The sequence below is a fragment of the Pyrus communis genome, chromosome 1 (genome assembly GCF_963583255.1).
Source record: "Pyrus communis chromosome 1, drPyrComm1.1, whole genome shotgun sequence".
NCBI lineage: Eukaryota > Viridiplantae > Streptophyta > Magnoliopsida > Rosales > Rosaceae > Pyrus > Pyrus communis.
Genome location: NC_084803.1, coordinates 10,186,111 through 10,201,293, shown reverse-complemented (window position 1 = coordinate 10,201,293; position 15,183 = coordinate 10,186,111). Strand labels below are relative to the sequence as shown.

Genomic DNA, 15,183 nt, shown 5'->3' with positions numbered 1-15,183 from the left:
TACTGTGAATTTTTCTGTGCCCTATTCTCTTGTAGCAACTTATCTAATCTAATGCGACAAAATGCGGTTGAATAAAGGTAGTGATTTTCCCTCTTGTTTTCTCCTTATGCACTTCTTTAAGTTCTGCCATTGGATTTTCGTTTGATTTATTCAATCTAAAGTCTGAGACGGAGAGTGGTGCATGGGCAGAAAACGGATTGCAAAAATTGCTCCGCTTGACTCTTTTTTTGGAACAAAATTCGCCACTTGAAAATTAAGAAAACTTGTGAACTTACCTTTTGGTTGGTAACGTGAGTCTACTCAATTTCCTCACAACGGGCTTTCAATCATGTGATACGAGACTTTAAATCTCCCACATGTGTGTGTGTCTATACTAGCGCCACTTGTCAGGTAACTTTAGTCCCAAGTTTCTTCCCCTCATAACCCTCTACGGTGGAGGCTCTACCAGAGTTGGGCTCGGGGGAATTGAACAGGCTGAATTGAAGATGGGTTGGGTTTGAAAATTAAACATTGTTGGACCTTTCAAACTCATCATACGACCCAACAAATTTCAGACTCCCAAACTCGCGGGAGTTGAGTGGGGACCCAACAGCATGGCCCCACCATATAAATCCAAAGGATCCGAATTCAAAACAAATCTGAGCCACAAACCCAATCCGTTCCGTGGCGCAAAAATGCCCCTACGACGCAGCACCAGTAGCTCGCTTCCTCCTCCTCCAATATTTACACAAGACAAGTTGAAATTTTCTACCTTTTAGTCACGGACGAGAGACGGATAGATACGCACTGAAATGGCGAAGCTCACGCTCAGAGCCGAGAGCTCCTCTTGCCTATTTTCACACAGCACGGGCTCGCAGCCGTCGTCGTTCACGTCCACGCTCGGACGGCGTAGTTTGCTTCGGTTCCCTCCGAAGCATAATTTGGAGTTCAGAGTGTTTTGCAGCATTAAGGAGAAGGAAAACGTCACTGAAACTAAGAGGGTCAATGGGTTGCCGGTGGATAAGCTCCAACGGGCGGGTTCGGGGTCTGGGTCGGATTCTGAGGGTGAATCGGGTCAGGAGAGCGGCTCTGGGGAAGTGGGTTTTGATTGGGGTTGGCCGCCATGGAAGAACGTGCCTCAGAGGTACAAACTCATTGGGACTACCTCGCTTGCGTTTGTTATCTGCAATATGGATAAGGTAAGTCCTGTTGCTCTGCTAGCTGTGTTGTTATTTCTCGCTTAGGCATTTCATCGAACAAGTTCTAGGCATGAAATTTTAGATTGAACATTGATTCACTTCTGGTTGAAAAGGATAGATATTTACTGCATAAATGCAATTGGACGTAGTTTTGGGTTGTGGGGTTACTGCATTTTGATTTTAAACGAATCAAGTTTGCTTCTTTTGCATGTGGGATTGATTAAGTTCGATTTTTGGGTGTTTGGTTGACAGGTGAACTTGAGTATTGCTATAATTCCGATGTCCCACCAGTTTGGATGGAGTTCATCCGAGGCGGGATTGGTTCAATCCTCGTTCTTTTGGGGGTATGCATTGAGTCAGTTGCCTGGGGGCTGGCTTGCCAAGATATTTGGTGGGAGGTTTGTTTTTTAAAAGCTCATTACAAGTTTTTAGCTTGTTACTTGTTTATTTATACTTAGAACTATGCACCATTGTTCAATCATGCTACAATTATTCTGTGTGCTATAACTAGGAGCATTTTACAAAATGTTTGTTCACTGATGCCACTACATTATATGCCATTCTCATCTATCGTTTTCTTCCAATGCAGAAAAGTTCTTGAGTTTGGAGTATTAACTTGGTCTTTGGCTACGGCACTTGTACCTCTTGTTGCTGGATTTACACCTGGTTTAGTTTTGTCAAGAATTTTGGTACACTCATCTACCACATATTCTATTTTCTACAGATTCTTGTAATTCAGTTCAACTTTGTTTGGCCTTTTGTTTTCGTGTTTGATTCCTGTCCTATTTTTGGCTTGAGTGTCAAAAATGTGTTACTTACTGAGAGCTCTTTTCTTTGAAGTACAGGTAGGTATTGGAGAAGGCGTTTCCCCGTCCGCTGCAACGGACCTTATTGCCAGGCATGTATGACATTCTTATGTTTGATTTGGTCCATCATAGATTCCTAGGTGTTGTTCATCGAAACATACTTTTGTTCAAATTCAGGTTGTCTAGTGGGTTCAAATTCAGGTTGTCTAGTGGATTCAATTTCTTTATATTTAAGAACCTTAATAATCTTTTACCTAATGCAGGACAATACCTTTGGAAGAGCGGTCACGGGCTGTAGCATTTGTCTTCGGTGGTCTGAGTGTAGGAAGTGTTGCAGGGTATGTTGAATGGGTTTTTGAAGATTTTTGTTTCTTTTTCAGAAATGAAAAGGGAAAATTTGAATCAGAGTACAATATGAGGACGTTTTAATTTTTGGTGTCATCATAAAGAAGAGTTTGGTTTTCTTATGTCTGTATATTCATTGTGTACTCAGCGTTCATTGATAGCCATTTGTAACATTGGACTTCTTGCAGGTTTCTTCTGGCTCCTCCCCTTATCCAAAATCTTGGCTGGGAATCTGTTTTTTACATATTTTCCTTTTTGGGGATTGCTTGGTAAGTAGCTGTCTCAGACACTCAGAATTAGGGGTCTCCCTTTTTTTTTTGTGAAGAATTAATTCACTTAACTTGTTCCGGTCAATGTGAAAACTTATTTATTTGTTATCAATATGCCATGAAAGAAAACAATGTTCTTTTTCCTTTTTTGCGTTTTCTGCCCAGTACTAACCTTCCATCTTAATTTATTAGAAAGGAACTTACCTGGTCAATTAATCGTTAATAGCTCTCTTCTTGTCTCTTTTTCTTTTCGAAAAGAATAAAAAATAAAATGTTATTGTGGAACACTGAAGTCTGGCTATATATGCTCATGTTGTTTCCCTATATATCTATCTTGAAGGTATCTGGGATTTCAGTTTCTTGAAGGACAAGCCTCATGGGTTGGTGAATCAATTCCACGTGAGCATTTAATCCCTTCTCCATTATCCTTGTTTATTTGGGCAAGGCTTATATTTGTTCCTGTAAAAATGTGCAATTGATTACTTATCCGAAGGTAAAGTTGACTAGAAGTCAATTTAGTATTAAGGACCTGTTTCTTGGAGTAACCAATGCCATCTGGTCATCATCTTTTTTGTTAAAGAAAAACTGTTTGGTTTGGGAATTATGAGAAAGCTTCATAATACTCATTTATTTTTCTACTTAATGAGCATTTAATACTTGGTAAAGGCTCCACAGCCACTGTTGCTTCTGCCTGTCATTTTGCGTTGTAGTTTCTTCACTACTTTGTCTCTCTTTATGATGCAACGAGTACCATTTTGCTAATGTATCAGCAATCACAATTGTTGCCACAGTTACAATGATCATTACCATTTACAAAGATATATACACGATTCTATCACTGTATATTCCTCTTTCATTCATTGCGAATTTGTCACAATGCATAAAGTTGACTCCAAGACTATTTATTTGTGCAATGTTTCACAAGAAAATTTGTCCTATATCTTCATAATGAGTTGTCAATACTTCAATTCATGGATAGTGTGGTAACGATACCAGATGCTGTTGGCAAGATCAAAATTCAAGGGTGTTATTTTCACGTGCTACATTTCTTGCATAGTGATGATTCTTTTTATTCATTTAAAAATACTTGATAGGGTCCCAATCAACGGATGTGAAGAAAACATGGAGTACCGAAGAATTAGGTGACTCTTTGAAGGTGTGATTCTTTTTTGTGTTGTATATGTGTGACTTGGGGCAATGCTGGTGATAGCCAGGCTATGTTCTGAATATGACAATTGAGTGACGAATGTTAAACTTTATTGTTGTTTAGACTAATCCAGAAGATAACTGCAACTTTTTGATTTACATCATTGCTTTTAAGTTTTATCATAGTTTACATCTTATCGTAACGTGTAGCGATTACTGTATACGACTTTGGTTTCTTACTTGCTTCTATTTAGTAGGGTGTACCATGGAAAGCATTTTTCCAAAGCCAAGCTGTATGGGCAATGATATATGCTCATTTTTGTGGAAGCTGGGGTCATTATACTTGCCTAGCATGGCTTCCCACCTATTTTAGGTAATTCATGCAGACTTTCACATTGTATAATGATAGGGAGGTATGATTTGTACTTTATTCGTCTATTTAACTAATGTAAGTTGTGACGGCACTTGCCAACAATTGTGACCATAACTTGGTCTAGGAAATAGAAGGAAAACGAAAGGTGCTGGATTAACTTAAGGTCATTTATAAGTTATCTAATCTTTTATTGAAAAGTATGTTTACAAGGACTTGGTATCTGAGGTAAGTATATTATTTTCTATACAGTGAGGAGCTGAACCTGAATTTGACAGAAGCTGCATGGGTAAGTCTAAAAAGTCCACCGCTTTTTGGTTCTTAGCATTCAAGATAGAATTACCAACTTCAGCCTGCAATATCTTATACCACACTTATTAATTCTCTACGAATTTGCCCATCAAAGCATTAGATTTCTGCATAAGGTATTATCAATTTATAGTAAAGTTATTCAGTTGTCTGATATCGGGATTTTTGTTCGTTTCAGGTCTCTATCCTTCCTCCATTGGCTTCAATCTTTGTGACTAGCATTGCATCACAATTTGCTGATAGCTTGATTTCTAGTGGAGTTCAAACCACTACAGTAAGCATATTTTAGATCGAGCTACTCTGTTGTACTTTATCAAGTCAGAAAACTCCATCGTGATGAAATTTTTAGGTTTTTCCAACAGAAGATGAAAAACAACCTCAACAGTTTTCTCAAGTTTATGGATGTACTTCCTTTTGCTTGTTTATTTAATTGCTATTTACCCTGGAATACATAATAAACTTGTTACTTTCATATTTTAGTTTTGAATAATAAGTTTATGGCTTCCATTATCATTCCTTAACTCGCCGGTAAGTATTGACTATTTTATTAGGGTAATGTTTACACTGAGATTCACTCTTAATGTTTCTGATTCCCTTATTTTGTACATGTAGGTCCGAAAAATTTGCCAAACAATTGCCTTTTTATCTCCTGCAGCTTGCATGACTCTTTCCTCTGTTGATCTAGGATTGCCCCATTGGGAAGTTGTCGGAATTCTCACTGGTGGTTTAGCCCTCTCAAGCTTTGCGTTGTCAGGTACAGAGCAATCGAAATTGAGACTTGATTGTCTATGATGGTGAATACAATGATTTAATCTCTTACGCTGTACCCTTAATGTAATAATCAAATGTGCAGGATTGTATTGTACCCATCAAGACATGTCACCCGAATACGCAAGCATACTCTTGGTATGTAAATTTACAAGAACCGTGATTTGTATTTATGTTCTGGAAGATGCTATGGAGCATCCTCTTTTTATTTATGATCCACCTCCTCCATTCACTTGGTTACAATTCAACTTTAAATATCATTTCCACATCGTATGCATCATCGGTGTGAAGGGTGGGTGGTGGAAGTTTGTATCTTTTCATCTATAGTCATGCATGATTCCATTCAGTGGTCTGACTCATCTAGGTAGTGCTTTTCTTGGCCAATTATTGACGTAAACTTACTCATGAGTCGTGATACTAAGAGCTGTATACACTGCAACTACTTTTGGACGTGATATACATGGATGTCACCAAAAACCATGTCCATGCATTTTCTTAAAATCAAATATACCCAGATTCTTATAAATTCGGTTGATGTGACGGATTCTAATTTTCCACTCAGGGTATTACCAACACTGTTGGGGCGGTACCTGGAATAATAGGTGTTGCCCTCACTGGTTTTCTTCTTGATTCAACTCATTCATGGAGTGTAAGTATTCTCTGTTAGTGCACGTTAACCCTTTCCTACTTTCAATAGCTTACATCCTCCCGATTAGTTCGTGGTAACTAATTCACTTGCGTGTTATGCAGATATCATTGTTCATTCCATCAATATTTTTCTACCTGACTGGTACAGTCGTTTGGTTGGCGTTTGCCAGCAGTAAGCCTCAAACCTTTTCGAAGAGAGACTGACCTTTTTTTTAGTTCGGTCTATTTCTCTTGAATGAAGTTTCCAAACAGTGGGAATCTTCATTCAATGTACAACTAGTGTCACCTGTGTTCGGAAATTAGCTTAATATTCGCCGTTATGTTCATTCTGTACATCTAGAAGGCAAAGCTACCACACATGTATATGTAATCTTTCATGCGATACACATTTTTGTTGTAATCTCCAATAAGTGTTCTTGGTTAGCCCCCAAACGACGACAGGTGAAATCTGATATTGTACAGCTGTTTTCACAGTTCACAACTTCACATTGAATAAATATGTTTCGAAAGGTAGGAAGTTTTTGTCAACATTTGATCACCATTTAGTTTGCACCACTTGGGGTTTGAGATGATGGATAATTAGATTCTTTGATGGTCCTTGCATTGCACATCAATCACCATGTCCTTCAGGAACTTCGAATTGGTTCCGATATTTGGCGAGCGGGGATCCAAACACAGGACTTCAGGTGCAAAAGTAACCACTTAGCCGCTTTAAGAATAGAACAGTATAAAGATTGAGGATGAAAATTGAATTGTATTCTCTCTTATTGAAACAATGTTAAAAATTACACTTTAAGCATTGCCTACCTGCAAGCAGGGGGGACTACGTATGGTATGTGAGCAAATACAATCGAGGACGGACCGACCAAAATTGGTTCTGATGCATTTACATATACAGGGTTTAAGCTAGGTATGGTCCCGGATGAATCTACGCGCAAAGCGTTTCCATTGAGCAGCATGGTTTGGCTTTGTATATTTCCGTCCTTCGCTGTTAGATGGTATTCTTCTCTTTCTGTTGAACTTCTGAGACCCTGATGGAGCTTGGCCACATGTGATCTATGAAGCTTGTGTGATTTGTGTTTATGTCGCAGCGTCCAGGTAGTGTTGAAGGCAACTCTGGCCTCGATGGCGGTGGTATTGTGAAGGTTGATCAGTAGTACCGTAATCCCTTTCTGTAAGATGAAATCGTAATTAGCTCAGAAAAACAAGGAATGCTGGTTGCTGTCTTTCATGGTAGTGAAATTGTGGTTAAGACATACAGATTGTTTTGCGCAGTGTGCGTAAGCGCGTATCTTTTTCGGTCCAGAGAAGCTCGTTGCTAGTACGTTTCTTCCCATCAACCGATGCCAAAGAAGAGCGCTGGTATGGAGAAAGCCAGCATAAAGCAGCAGGTGTGTTAAAACGATGTCTGAATTCGGCTTCGAAAGTGATTAAGATCAGTATGTGATTACCTGTAATAGTCGGGATTAGGTTCGAAGGTGGTAGTATTCAGTAAACCATAGTTTCCACCGATCAATGTCTGTCTGCAGTAGGTTTTTGTGTCGTATGTTGCTGACATTCCGAGCTGATCCAAATACCTGTTTGAAGCATCGAAGTTATGATTCTTGCTAGAGATTAAACACAGGAGAACGAAAGAAGATGCCTTAGATGCTGTGACCAATTTACCAGAAACTATATACAAATGTATTGGAGACAAGATGGCGGCCGCTGTTGTAAGCGCCTCCTGCTTCCCCAACCCATGCAGCTGCCGAAGTTGTAGAACCCCTTAGGATGCCGTGGAGGTTTCTGAATGTGCTAGAAATACCGTCAAGAACAGATGGATCGAGAATCTTTTCAATAAGGTGTTTATCAACCCCTAAGAACACAAGCAAAGATTTCTTATATCAGTTAGGAAGTTGCGAATTAAACCGATAAACAGGACTTTTCGCTATGTGTTTGTTCAATCAGTTATACCTGGCCCTAGATTATATATATGATGAGTGACAACGTCTAGGGATGTGGTGGTTTTATCTATGTAGTCTTTGAACCACTTGGCATCGAAAAATCCTCCCGGAGATAGGATTAGTGGCTTTGGTTCGACGCCCTTGTAGATGTCTTGTACTATCTTTTGCAGAGCAGTTGTATCGGATACATACTGACTTGCCGAGATTGTTGTTCCGATTCCATGTCCACACAATTCATTCCCTGAACAAGCATTAAAACTCCTTCAGTTTCTATACACAAGTACATTATAACTTACGTGATGTTTAAGGACATTTTGGTGCGAAATGCGCTCTTACCGAGCTCCCAACCATGAACTGTGTAGTTGTTTTTGACGTTGTAACGGATGAAAGACTCCGAATTGGTGTAGTCCCAAGCTCCAGTTGCAGTACCGTTCGAATTAATTGTTCTTCCGGTGAGAGCATTTAACCCGAAGATAATCTTAGCCCTGAAGAAATCGTTCGTCGGATGATGTCAGTTGCTCTTGTTTTAAAAAATCTAAACTTTAATGAAGAAGCACAGGGAAGAGAGATTATAATTGTTACCCGGCTTTCTGAAAAAAAGAGCTTAATTCATCCCATCTCCTCATGGGCAAGCAGCCCTGAGTGAAACCAAACATCTCAGAAGTGCTATTTCGAAAAGCATTACAGCTTTGCTTGTTGTCTGGTGTAGCATATATCACCTTATCTTGCAATGTGCCGCCCAGTCTAAGTTTCAACGGTGAGAAAGCTGCACAATTAGCAAAGAATTAAGTAAGTTTTTAGGCTCTTAATTTTAACTGCCGGATAGAAACCCGAGTTTTTCTAATGGAATCAAGAAATTCCTACCCTTTATAGCATTTAACAAGATAGTGTTCTTCAGATCCTGCACAACAATTATCATACAAATATCAGAAAGCATTACAAATGCTAAAAGTATGAACAAGAACAAAAAAGAAAGAGAGATTTCGGATATTTTGAATTGTACATTCATAAGAAAAGTTAAATTTGAAGACTTAAGGATCAGTTTAATTGTGAAAACCCCGGAAAACAATCTGTTTCAATAAAACAGTATTCCAAAAAGATTTATGATTTCTGATTATTTACAAATCTAAAGAAAAACATATGAATGTGTAGACGTTTCTAGAGAGAGAAATATTATGTATATGTGTATGTATGTATATGTGTGTGTATATATACCAGATTGAGGAGAGAAGCACGACCCCAGCTGCATGTGCCATAGTCACATTTCTCAGGAGGCCACCAATCAAGAGTTGCACAAATAAAATCGTCGTCAATTTTCCCAATGGCATCTCTGCCATTGATGCGGACTGTGCCTTCCACACTTCCTCCTCCAAAACCAACCTTTGCATTTACGGAACAAACCAAGAAACCAAAAAAAACCCAGAAAATAAATCCCATTTGCCAGATATCAGAACCCATCTGCAACAAGATCTCTCTCTCTCTCCCCCTCCCTCCCTCCCTCCCTCCAAGTTTTTCTCAAGTTCTGTGTGTTTATATATATATGAAGGATGAGGAGGAACCCATGAAAGAAAAAAATGAAAGCTGAGATCTCTGAAAATTTGCCAAAAGTGAAGGTGTTTTGTAACAAGTGGGATGTGGGAGGAGAGAGAGAGATAAATTAACAGTTCAAAGCGAATTCTCTGCAATTTTGATATAATTGTGTTGCGGAGAGAGAGAGAGAGAGAGAGAGAGAGAGGGAGGGAGATTAAAAAAAGGCATGCAAATAATACATACAAAAAACTACTGGGAAAACACGTGAAGAGAAATCTACTACTCCACGGCATTGGTCACCTTCCTCCCTGACTATACCCTATATATGTGGACCATTGTCGTTATTATTTATTAGTCTTGTACCATGGAAAATACTTGGTCACGGGTCGTTCTTTTTTACAGATAAATCATATTTTTTTGCATGATTTTAGCACGTCTTTTTACATTAGTGTCAATATGTGATTTGCATGCAAACGTAAATATAAAGACGTAATAATCAAGTATGTGCTCAAGGTTACTAGTAGGCTTTAAGGATACGATCGTTCCATGAAAGTAAATTACAGTTGTGTATATAAACTTTTCTTTTCTGTGATGAATTACTTTTATTTATTTTATGTAGATAGCTCAAACGCTAATCAGTAAGTAGCTTAAGAAAACGCTAATCACTCGTTCAAACTTGTTTTCCTTTCAAACGAGCATAAAGCATGGAATTAAGTTTGTAGTAAGGAAAAATGTGACGTGGTAGGGTTGGAAGTAGCTTGCAAGTTGCTAAGTGGGTCCATGACCTTGCTTTTCAAAATGGAAAGTACAAAGATTGGCCTGCCTTCCCCTTTACCAAAAGAAGATCATGAGAAATGGTTTGATATACGCCGACTATTACTGTTTGATTGTCAGATATTGTTAGAAGATTAAAATTTTAAATTAAATTTACGAATCAAATAATGTATCATTAATAAGAAATAAGTATATTAATTAACAGTTAATTAATAATTTAATCATCAATAATCACATCATTAGGTTCTCTCTAACATTACCCCTGACAGCCACCCACTTGGTCTGCATTTTTCGATTCTTAACGTGCAATTCGCTCGGGCTTAAAAAATTAATCATTATGTCTTTTGGAAAAATTAATAGTAATTAGGGTAAAATGATTAGAGTTTTTATTTACGGAAAAATGATTAGGGTTTTGAGTAAAAAGCGAAACATGTTTTTATTCACTTTCGTGAAAACCTAACCTAGTTGGCGTAAGTATTGTTTTGCATGTCTGAATGTTGATGCATTTATTTCGATAACATTTTTGGTATATAAATTAATTTGTGTTAAAAAGAAAACGATTAAGGTTTTTATTTTACCATAAAAAGAAAAAAAAAATTACTGAAAATAGTTTGAAAACTTTGAGTTTAAACAATATTGAAAAAATAAAGGGTAAAATAAATAATACCAATATTAAATTTTTAATGTAAAAATACGATTTTTATTAAGATGAACAATACCAAAAGTTTTTCTTTAAAATTTCCAAAAAAAAAGTTGACAAATGCACTTTTTATGAAAAGATTCGCAAAAAATTAGAGAAATTGGATTAATTAACCAAGCCCAATGCAATGCGATTATGCAACATGCGCGATATCAGGGGGAAGTTTGTATTAAAATACGATTTGTGGTTATTTAATTTCTTATTTCTTGTAAATTTAGTTTCGAACCCGAAACGTATGGATGAAAACGCAATAATCTATTTACTAGAATATTAATAATACATCCGTTTACTTATATAATAACCTATAATGTATGTATTCATATTTTAGACATACTGAAAAATCTCTTAATATTAGGGTGGAAGTTTGTATGTGATTTTTTAATTTCTTATTTCTTGTAACTTTACATTCATTGGAGACTCACTCCGCTCTCCTCATGTTTCCCTGCTATTGATGATAGATCATAGAGGATCTAATGGCTGAGTGGAAGCATTGAATTACGAAAATGCAGAGTTATAAAAGTTTTCAAAATGATATAGTATTCGAGAACTATTATTGATACTTTTTAAGTCATTCGACAATTGTTCGATACAATTACTTTAATGTTTTTATAGTACATAAGTGCATGCAGTAGCAAATGTGCATGGAGATTAAGTTGGTCTTAGGATTATTCAGAGTTTGAAATATATACATGTGAAGGTCTTTTCATGATCCTTTGAATGTTTGGCACAGGTCATTTTGTGCTCACCAAATGTTTGATGCACTATGCAAGATACGTCAAGAGCACTCGATAAGTTCAAAGATTGCTTCGGTATATGTCAATATTTTTCGCCATTCGCACTCTGTTTCTTTATAAAAGAACTTAGATCTTTTACTTTGAAACCCTCTAATATTCAAATCCTAAATCCTTCACTGAGTGCATAACAACTTTTTTGCAATTTCATTGTTTTGCATGCATAATGTGAAAAAGAGCAAGCTCGAATTTTGTGAAACGAAAAATCTTACAGTACAAGAGTAACAATTTTGATCCACGATACTAATGTGGTAATCCTTTTATAAAAAAGTTTTTAAATAAATTTTACCTTAGCTTTATGTGAACACAAAAGACATAAAATTCAATTACTCTATGCTTATGATATAAATCTCAATCATGAGTTCCTCATAAAATTTCTAAGTCTCCATCCCTCTCATTTGATTATCATTTCCATGCCTTATAGTTTAAATTAAATTTTGTCCAATTTCTTTTGTATGACCTAATGTCCTCGTAATTTAGTAATTTGGTTCCGTCGCTGACTAATAATTTCGATTATTAACTATTCATAAGGTATTTTCTTGGGTAAGCAAGCACAACATCAAAATCGAGGATGTTATAGCCTACCAAGTACCAAGAGTTTGTTAGAGTACTCAATGAAACGTCAATATTCATGTGCATGGCATGGTCCAACTCCAACCACGTATATATGTTTGTTGCTTCATCGAGTGTGAAAGACTCTACATATACTCTTTCCTAGCTAGCTATCTAGATCCACACTGTCTTTTATCCAACAAGGCAACAACCCATATGGATTATGGATATGGTACCTCCTTCAAATTTTAGGTCAACTAAAATTATTTTTTAAAGTATAGTTTAATATGTTGAGGGTGAATTTTGGCGGAACGGAAATGTTTCTCCTTTGTGAACAAAAGGTCATAAATTTGAGTCGTGAAAACAACATTTTTGCAAAGAAAAGGTTTAGGCTACGTACGATAGACGTTTCTCCTCCGACCATCACAAAACGAGAACCTTGTTGGCTTCAGGTTACACTTGTTTATTTTAATATGTTAAAAAGTATATATATTTTTCCTTAGTTACTTTGATTTGTCAATAGGATAAGGTGAATTTTCACCCAAAACAGAACCACCAAAACCTAATCTATTGGATGTTAGATGAGATATTGCTATCATTTTGTGGTCTTTCGTGGACTTTGTAACAATATTATTTTTATTCAAAAGCCGAAGCCTTAACTTTTAATTATTTGGAATTTGAATTATGATCTGCTCACACCCACTACACCCACCACTGCCGTATGGGATTTATTTTTAGATTAAGCAATAGCAGATGGTAGTATATATTTTCCCAACTTTAGCTAATTAAGTAAAATTACGAGGATTTGTTTTTTTAGTTTTTAATGGTACGAGAAATAAACATCTCGGATTGAATGAAAAACATCTAATGGTTATGATTAAAGAAAAACTAATGAAAATGACTTGAAAATCTTGAGTTTTAACGAAAATAAAAAAATAAAGGGTAAAGTAAATAATACCAGGATTGACTTTTTAGTGTAAAAATGTGGTTTTTCGTTAAATAAACAATACCAGCAATTTTTCGTTAAAATTTCTTATAATTAATTATTAATCTATCTAATACTATGTGGTATGAAAGTGGTATCCAAATTTACATCGAATCATGATTAATTAAGTTATATCTAAATTCTAAAGTACCTTTCACAACTGCAATACTTTCGAAGGTTTAATTTTCTTTCTTTGAACTCATCAAGAAAAAGAACATCGAAAGTATGACTCATGAAAGCTTCTCGTCACTGCAGGCTAGCTGTAGTCCAACCCAAAATCATTGCTCAAGACAAAATAGGTCGGCTCAATCTGAGAAATTATCTAAAAGTTAAATATCTGTAAAAATAAAAAAATAAAAAAATATATGTAATCACATAAATGATCTTACTGGTGAATACATGTTTTACGACGTTAGTATACATATCTTATTTTTGCTACAATTAAACGGAATTCCTGCTAAGAAGTTGTACCTATACATATAACTGTTGATCCTAAAAACTATCAAGTCTACATGGCTCGCATGCTAAGTAATTAATAAGCTAATTACGTGTTTCGGTTGTGTGCGGGGTATGCCAATTCGTCGGCCGAGTTCGGCCGGTGAGTGAAAAATGTTGATATGGCGTTGGGTTCGGTGTTGACTTCTTGATTACGCGACTGTAGCTGAGGAAGGAACACATCTCGATTGTACGACCCGTTTCGAAATTACCTTTTAATTAATTGAAATTACTAAAATACCCCTAACTATGTGAAGGTTGACTTTCGTTGACCTTCGTTTGATGACACATTAGAAATTTTATTTTATTTTATTTCCATATCACTCATTGACACGAACGCGTAGGAGCGATCGAAATCGAATTCCGAATTAAAACGAAGCTTGTACGAATTTTTGTGAACGTTGGATACTTGGTTTCTTTCGTGTTTTAATTGGATTTCAATTACTTCTGTTTTGGTTTGTGTTGCATCTTCCTTATGAAGGTTATTTCTTGCATAGTTTCGAATTGATTGTTCCTTCAGTCCCTCACAGTTTCACACACTCATGGCTTTCATCACCCTTGGGTGGCGACCAACATATGTCATCCAGATGTCATTTGGATATCTGGGTTAAGGCGTGTCATCGGCCTTCGGGTTCTAGAGCCTGAAGACAAGGCTGGTTCTGCGAAGTTCAATTTCAAATTCGGCTTTCAATGTGCCTCACTTCGCCTAGAAGGCTGATGAGATGACTTCTACCAACAAGGACTCGAAAATCGTTGTTGATTGAGACTTGGATAAATAACCAGTCGATCTCGAAGCAATGTTGTCTATCCAAATTAAAGGTGCCCCTCGGTCGACTGATTCTACGGCTCTAGTGTTGTCTATCGAAACTAAAGATGTCGCTGGTTGCCTTCACAGTGTTGTCTATCGAAATTGAAGATGTGTTGACGAGAAGAAAGAGGGAGAGGAAAAAATCTCTGGGTTGTTGAGGAGCTTTGTGCAGGGCAATTTGTGTGTTGATTTGAAGAGGTTAGCACGTTGCATAACACCTCATATTTATAATACCGAATCGTGTGATGGCCGCCTTGTAGAGCCTTTGCCGTGAACAACAAATCATGTCTTGATACTAAAGGATAATCAACCACTATTTGATAATCATATTAAGCAATCCTTATCAACACAATTCGCGGCATGCATGGTTGAACGAGCTCCCAATATTCATGTTGAGTGAATTTGGCTTCATAAAAGTCTTCATGCTGACTCACGGTATAAAAGCATATGCCAATATACAAAATCTTTTAGCATAAAAAACCAAATATTAATTATCTGATTGTTGCCATCTTGTCATCACCATCATCCAAAAAACCCTCGTGTTCCTTCGTAACAACCTGATACAGTCCCATTTCAACTTCAGGTCTTGCATGCAGTCAACATTATTCCGTAGAGGTGATAATCCCATTTAATTAAAATACTTGCATCCTACCATGGATATTTGGTGATGATAATTACCCCATCTTGCATGCATCATCATCTGATGCCATGCCTTCTAAATTGCAGCCTCATCATTCCACACAACATTGCCAAATCCTATCAAATC

The 15,183-nt window shown here is 36.9% G+C and overlaps 2 protein-coding genes across 2 annotated transcripts; one reads left to right on the top strand and one right to left on the bottom strand.

Annotated features, from left to right (window-relative positions):
- Positions 1-671: 671 nt before the first annotated feature.
- LOC137737148 (probable anion transporter 6, chloroplastic) lies at positions 672-6,369 on the top strand. Its single transcript, XM_068476543.1, has 15 exons — positions 672-1,178; positions 1,431-1,576; positions 1,768-1,867; positions 2,024-2,076; positions 2,248-2,322; positions 2,518-2,598; positions 2,939-2,997; positions 3,693-3,754; positions 4,002-4,117; positions 4,367-4,403; positions 4,602-4,697; positions 5,036-5,177; positions 5,277-5,329; positions 5,754-5,840; positions 5,942-6,369. Exons 1-15 carry the CDS (start codon positions 792-794, stop codon positions 6,041-6,043), a joined length of 1,596 nt encoding a protein of 531 aa, XP_068332644.1. The 5' UTR covers positions 672-791; the 3' UTR covers positions 6,044-6,369.
- Positions 6,370-6,580: 211 nt separating this feature from the next.
- Positions 6,581-9,500, bottom strand: LOC137737140 (heparanase-like protein 3). The gene is made up of 9 exons (XM_068476532.1): positions 8,998-9,500; positions 8,647-8,683; positions 8,365-8,548; positions 8,119-8,267; positions 7,793-8,023; positions 7,505-7,694; positions 7,291-7,416; positions 7,099-7,198; positions 6,581-7,011 (listed from the first exon to the last, which is right to left on the bottom strand). The coding sequence occupies exons 1-9, from the start codon at positions 9,238-9,240 to the stop codon at positions 6,643-6,645; spliced, it is 1,629 nt and encodes a 542-aa protein (XP_068332633.1). The 5' UTR covers positions 9,241-9,500; the 3' UTR covers positions 6,581-6,642.
- Between the last annotated feature and the right edge of the window lie 5,683 nt (positions 9,501-15,183).

What these genes read in the sequence shown, in the direction of transcription:
- LOC137737148 (XM_068476543.1), top strand. Translation starts at nt 792, where the DNA reads ATGGCGAAGCTCACGCTCAGAGCCGAGAGCTCCTCTTGCCTATTTTCA. An exon ending in TTATCTGCAATATGGATAAG is followed by an intron (nt 1,179 to 1,430) that starts GTAAGTCCTGTT and finishes TTTGGTTGACAG; the next exon opens with GTGAACTTGAGTATTGCTAT. An exon ending in ATTTGACAGAAGCTGCATGG is followed by an intron (nt 4,404 to 4,601) that starts GTAAGTCTAAAA and finishes TGTTCGTTTCAG; the next exon opens with GTCTCTATCCTTCCTCCATT.
- LOC137737140 (XM_068476532.1), bottom strand. Translation starts at nt 9,240, where the DNA reads ATGGGTTCTGATATCTGGCAAATGGGATTTATTTTCTGGGTTTTTTTT. An exon ending in TATATATAATCTAGGGCCAG is followed by an intron (nt 7,695 to 7,792) that starts GTATAACTGATT and finishes TTGTGTTCTTAG; the next exon opens with GGGTTGATAAACACCTTATT. An exon ending in CACACTGCGCAAAACAATCT is followed by an intron (nt 7,012 to 7,098) that starts GTATGTCTTAAC and finishes TTCATCTTACAG; the next exon opens with AAAGGGATTACGGTACTACT.